The sequence below is a fragment of the Arachis ipaensis genome, chromosome B04 (genome assembly GCF_000816755.2).
Source record: "Arachis ipaensis cultivar K30076 chromosome B04, Araip1.1, whole genome shotgun sequence".
NCBI classification, from domain to species: Eukaryota; Viridiplantae; Streptophyta; class Magnoliopsida; order Fabales; family Fabaceae; genus Arachis; species Arachis ipaensis.
Window position 1 is genome coordinate 89336886 of NC_029788.2, and position 6483 is coordinate 89343368.

At 33.0% G+C, this 6483-nt stretch overlaps 1 protein-coding gene and 1 long non-coding RNA gene across 2 annotated transcripts; both read right to left on the reverse strand.

Annotated features, from left to right (window-relative positions):
* Positions 1783–3012, reverse strand: LOC110270700 (protein diaphanous homolog 1-like). Its single transcript, XM_021120190.1, has 3 exons — positions 2623–3012; positions 1885–2388; positions 1783–1797 (listed from the first exon to the last, which is right to left on the reverse strand). The coding sequence occupies exons 1-2, from the start codon at positions 3006–3008 to the stop codon at positions 2244–2246; spliced, it is 531 nt and encodes a 176-aa protein (XP_020975849.1). The 5' UTR covers positions 3009–3012; the 3' UTR covers positions 1783–1797; positions 1885–2243.
* On the reverse strand, positions 3930–5050 carry LOC107637862. The gene is made up of 4 exons (XR_001619580.2): positions 4860–5050; positions 4526–4623; positions 4346–4437; positions 3930–4187 (listed from the first exon to the last, which is right to left on the reverse strand). It is a non-coding gene; the product is annotated as an uncharacterized LOC107637862 (long non-coding RNA).

A 6483-nucleotide genomic window follows, 5' to 3' on the forward strand; every position in this document is an offset into this window, starting at 1 on the left:
TTCCCTCTGTAAATTCTCCTTCCATTTCTTGACGGCGACAAACTTACAGACGGATTTTCCGTCTGTAATTACAGGCGGATTTTCAGACGGATTTTTCGTCTGTAATTACAAACGGATTTTTTGACGGATTTTCTGTCTGTAATTACAGACGGATTTTCAGACGGATTTTTCGTCTATAATTATAGACAGATTTTCCGTCTGTAATTTAAGCTTTGGAAAATCATGATTACAGATAGAAAATCTGTCTGTAAATCCATCTGTAAGGTAAAATAGAATTTTTTTTTTACTTTTTCTAATTACAAAATAAACTTATTTTTATACAAAATAGATATAAATTTAATACAAATTTTTATCTAATTTATATTTGAATATTTATAATATTTCAAAACATAAACAAATTCATCGTATTATCAAACTAAAATGAAAGTATTATAAACAAGCAAGTCAATATAATTCAAAACATAAACAAAATGTATTGATCATCAACTATAATTCCTAGTATATTGTTCAACCATACTAAAACTATCAGCTATAGTCTTCAGTGTCATCTTCATCCTCATCATCATCATAGCCCTCATCCGAAGACATTGAGGGTGGCGGCGGTGGCGGTGGTAGTGGAACTGTACTAGAACTACTTGACGCTCTAACCTTCTCATAATATCTAACATAAGCCTCATTCCATCTCTTCTGTTTCAGCTTTTCCTTCTTGGCCTTTCCAATTGCCCGTTCCAACTTTTCTAATTTCTTTTGAGTCTTTTCCAAAGGAGCCAAGCGTGTATCTAACAACTTACTAACACGCTCATCTGTTTGTTGAGTAACACGCTGAAAAAGCTCTTCATTAAGATTATGAATCTGTTCTCGCAAATCAGGAACAGAATTTTGATTTCTTGGTGCTCTTCCAGATACAGAATTGGCAGAAGTGGTTCCAGACTTGATAGAGCTAGAAAAGAATGACCCTTTTCTATAAACTCGATTCTTCTTTTGCCCACCACACACTTCCTCCCAAATCAAATCTTCATCAATTGGTTGTAGCTCCATTCCCTGTGCTTGAGCCTCGGCACGTTGAGCCTGAACTTCTGCCAACTTTTTTATAAACTTCTCCTGTTGCACAATGATTATATCAATTATATTATTATTATTAAGACAAATAGCCATGCATATTACTTAATAGAAAACTTTTAGATTTTGCACAATAGAAAACTCCAATAATAGTCACAAGCAAAAATGAGGCTGAATTTTCACAAGAAATCTTCACAAACATCCATGATCTTATATAACAAACAGCAAGAACAGTTTAATAGTCCCAAGAATATTGAGCTAAATATTAGTATCAACATTCTTTATGATATGCTAAAATCAAAAACAAGATTAATACTACATGATGAAGGAGATTCTGATAATAGGAAGGGGAGACATGAACACTACATGTTATTCGTGGACACACTTAAAAATTACTCTACTGCTACTAATCTGTTCATCAGTATGTTTTCTTATTCTCAACAAACTTATCTGTCACATATTAAACCATTCTTCATATCACAAAATGTGGATCTTAACTTTGCAAAGATGAGTAATTTAATCCATGTTGCACAGTTCCAACCTCATGATTTTGAGACAATCTCTGAAGAAGCATGGATTATATTATATACACATTAGGTGATGAGTAATAGGGACATGCCAGATAATAAACTTCAGAGTTTCAAAAACCATTTCACTTTGAATAATTTGATGCAAAAGTTTCACATGTTAGGCAGAGATGGGACAAGCTTACCATATTCCAAGACCCAACTACTTCTTCTGTTCCACATAAAATACAAAATAAGAAAAATTTTACATAAATAGATTTCTATTAAATAAGATCTAAAGCCACTTAAATTATGTTACCATCCTCTCTATAGTTGAGCTCAATGGAATAGAACCACCGCAATGGACAGAACCACCTAAGAGTGACGCTCGATTCTCTCTTGCTTTTTTTCTTATATTTTTCTATTTTTCATCTGTTTCCCAATACCTTTCCAACACCTTTTTGTAAGCAGGAATTAGCCATTCGTGGGTTGTATCCACACCCTCACGGATATCTGACATCATTTGGCTAAATCGCTTACTTGTCCTATACTTGAAAGCCCTCTAGAAAAACTCATCATCATCATCATCAATAAGAAAGTGGCTCTGCACATACTCATCAAGTTGCTACTTATAAGATTCAAATCACATGAACAATATTCAATCCAAAATAATTTTATTCAATCCAACACTTTTACCTTCCACTCCTTAAACCAAAGCTTCTTTGTCAGAAGAGGGACATCTCCAAACTTTTTGTACGGTTTATCATATTGTTTCTTGATGATCTCTGTAATCTTCTGAGAACCAGGAGGGAAAGGTAACCAACTGATAATTTCATAAAGAATTGACAAGTTAGGAAACTAAAAAAATAGTTTTAAGTCATTAGCACTTTAATTTGAAATTAAAATATAGTAGTAAACACATTTAGATTAGGAGTAGTAAAAGAAGAAGAGTGATTAGTATTGCTTGCTGAAAAAGTAATAAGAGGAATAGGTAATGCAGTATGTAAAAATTGTGTAGAAGAGTAATAAGAGAAATTGCAAAGGAACCAAATTTTACCTTGTTTTTCCATCAGGAACCAATCTTTCTTTTGTGACAATATTAGGAACCGATGCAGTCTCTGATGGAGGAGATGTACTAGAGCTTCCAGGTGTCTTTGAATCAACTAATAGACTGGAATTGCGAAGCAGAGGAGGAATCGAAATTGGAGGAGGGGGTGGAGGAGGGGGACCCATACATCCTGGAGTAGGCCAACTTGGTGGAGGAAGACCCGTGTAGCCTGGATTAGGTACCATCAAATACGGTTGCTGGCTAAGTGATCCTGACTGAAAATCTGGCACAACCGAAGTCCCAGAAGAGGTGGAGGTGGTTGAAATAGCGGCTGCGGCAGTGGTGCGAGAACTTCTATGACCCTTGACACCTTTACCCTTGACCCGAGGAGCCATGATCTACATATATATTAAAAACAATAGTAATTAGAGATAAGAACATAATTGCAAATACAAGTTATAGAGAATAGAATAGGGATGATTGCAAACTCAGAGATAAGAACATAATTGCAGAGCTATAGGTAGAATAGGTAGAGGGAGAATAAATATGACTTTCACAAGTTTATCTAAATGACAGTGAAATGTGTTTGGAATCCATCATCAAATACAGTAGACAAAACATATGGGCAAGAATAGAGTTCTTTCAAATAAGACGCAGAACAAAGCATCTAAACTTGAAATTCTGATGCAGGAAAAGTTCTAAAATTTGATCAATGATTTTCAATTCATAAAAAGATGGGAATAATGAACATACTTGGAAATTATCCTTAACCAAAATGTATGGAGCACTAAAATTATGTAAAATTACTCAGTAAGTCCTTGTAGTTTCACCAAAATTCAATTGTTAAACTATCTATTATCTCTGAGCTTTCACAAGTTTACACTTACTAACTCAAAATACAAGCTAATGCTCACACAGTCTTTTATAATAAATTTGTACTAATTTAACTAAGATCTAAAAAGATCAGTGATCCTATCAAAGAAAATATACATGCTAACAACGCTTGCAGGGAGAAAATGCAAAATCCACATCTGAGCAAGCATAAAATAAATAAATAAAGTAGGTGGCTACAAAATTAGGTGGCTGCAAAATTAAAGAATAATACATAAAATAATAAATATTTGTATTTTTATGTAAAGTAGTAAAAATATAATTTTTTTATTTATTTAAAAAGAAGGCAACTATGACACCAACGTAATTTTATATAAAATTAATAAATTAAAATAATAATGATGATATGATGAAACATGAAAGTAGAGAGTGAAGATGTGTTAAAAGCTTTTTCATGTGCTGAGGTCAGGGGCGTGGTCCTTAATTTTTGCTTCTTTTCCTTCTCCAATTTGCTATGTCAAAACCCTTTGCTTCTACAATTCATTGTTTCTTAATCACTAATACAACCATTTATAAATAAAAACTACCATTAAGTAAAGCTAATTATATGTAAATCACACACTCAATAGCACTATTACATCATCTACATAGAAAAAGGGTTATGAAGATAGATCCAATGCAAGCAATGAAGCAACAAAACTTGAACATGTTCAGCCAATCAGAGCTTGATATCTTCATGGTAACTAACAATAAATATATGTAGAAAAGTTATCAGTTCTGTTATAACTATCCTAACTTCTTATCTCTGTAACAAACTATACAAAGAAAATGGATTAAGTAAATAGAGAATTTTAAGACTTCCTTCAACAAGCAAGCAACCATATTGTTTATAACTACTTACTTCTGAGTCCTGCAAGTATTATCACTGAGTCCACTGATTTTGAACTCAAGATTATTAACCTTGATTCTGAGGTTTTTCAGCACACTTTTTGCCTGAAAGTAAACAAAAAGAAAGCATCACAGTTCAATCAACATAAAAATCAGAACCTTGTTACAATTAAAATAAAGATAGCAATATCACCTTGGTCCAATCAATAAAATCTGGATGTTTCACATTCTGATTCTCACAAAGGAAGTCCAGTACATGGCCAGGCTTTACAACCATAGTAGTTGACACATCTTTAAAAGAAGATAAGAATAAATGGTGTCAATTCAAAAACACAAGGAAAACCGAATTTTCCATGCATGTACCTTTAAAATCTTACCAAGATAAGAAGGAGTGATGGGTAGTACATAACATACTATCTTTGTGAAGAATGAATGGACACTTACAGCCAAGGACCAGAGGGACAAAGACACAATATCACCAAATTATTTGAAAAGGATTCATCTGATTGAGGGAAATGGACACTTACAGCCGAGGAATCTTCCAAGTGAGGGAGAGCTAACAGCTTCAACAAGTGCAGAAGACAACTTCGAGAACCGGATGGTTGATCTTACAAGTTATATAGTGGAATCTTCTACTAGTATTAGTGGCTCAAAAGATGGATCGACAACATCAGAATCAACTTGTGACTATGTCAACCCTGCCAAAAATATATATATATATATAGGCACATCAGCGTTGAGAGACACAAAGCCATGGCTCATTCTTTGAATCCAAAGCAAGCTCAACCTATAGAGGCCCCAAATCACAGAATAAGTTCTAATATAGCATAAACTTAAAAATTAGACAGCAGGTGCAAAGAGTGTTTCTCAAGTCATCACATGTCCACATTTGCTATTAATTATCTACAATTATTTCATTAAAAATTGAAACATCTAAAAGCTTAATTATTAAAAGGGTTATAATTATAAAATGTTCCAATTTGCTGACCTGATATATATTGTGTTAGTCTATTATGTGTTCTATTTCATCAATGAAAAGTTATCACAGTACATAGTGGAGCCATATCTATATCCTTACTTTGTAAGATAGTGATGATGAAATAAATACATGCTCAATAATTATATGACCCACCCACATTAGTGGCATTACTACCCTATATGCAAAATATGTGTGACATACATTACCCTTTTAAGATTTGGAAATTAAAGATATATAACACACCCGTTTAGCCTTAACAAGAATCCAAAGCCAATGTTCATCAAAAAACATGAAAAGAAAAGAATCCAAAGCCATATAATGAGAGCTAATGAATGATTAGAGGGGGTGTGTTTATTAAAAAATAAATTAAAAAAATCACCTTTTTAATATTTGTAAAAATTTAATGAAATTACCAACTCTTAAAACAAAAATTAAATCATTTTTTAGTATTTTTGAAAAAATAGAATGATTTCTGATTAAATTAAAATTGATTTTCAACTTTTTTCTAAGAGTTTTTCATCAGTATTTCACAATTGTTACACTGCCAGTTCATCAACTCTAACTACTTGTTTCTCCAACTTAAACTACAAACTCTGACAAGCTTTATTTTCAATATATGTTTCAAATTATTCAGTATCACTAGAAAGAGTTTTATCTAACTAATATCATTAACTAAAGTTTGTCTGGACAATTCATAGAAATAAAAAATAAAAAGAGAAAATTAATAGTTAAAAGAAGCAGAGATGAATGAAAGAGTTTGAAGTACCTTCCAACATTTGCTCTTTGTAGTTGATTGTGTTGGAAGAAAGAAGTGTTGTGAAGCTTTGAAAAAACTAAAGATTTAGTAGTAGTAGCAAATGAATAAGGTAAAACCCAGAACATAGAGCATGCTGAGATTCATCCGATTGAGGGAAATGGACACTTACAACCAAGGAATCTTCCAAGTGAGGGAGAGCTAACAGCTTCAACAAGTGCAGAAGACAACCTCGAGAACCGGATGGTTGATCTTACAACATCAGAATCAACAACCTTGAGAGAGTAACGAGCAAAAGAAGCGTCAGCTGAAGAAAAATACAAAATACAAACGAATAGAAAAGTTAGGGTTTGCGATCTACCAGTTGCGCGAAGGGAATCTGACAAAGAAAGCGCTGATCTGGAACGAAAAGAAGCTC

Bases quoted from the DNA above. Each gene is read 5' to 3' on its own strand.
- LOC110270700 (XM_021120190.1), bottom strand. From the start codon at position 3,008: ATGGCTCCTCGGGTCAAGGGTAAAGGTGTCAAGGGTCATAGAAGTTCT. The intron at 2,389-2,622 runs GTAAAATTTGGT...TGAAATTATCAG, and splicing joins GTTCCTGATGGAAAAACAAG to TTGGTTACCTTTCCCTCCTG.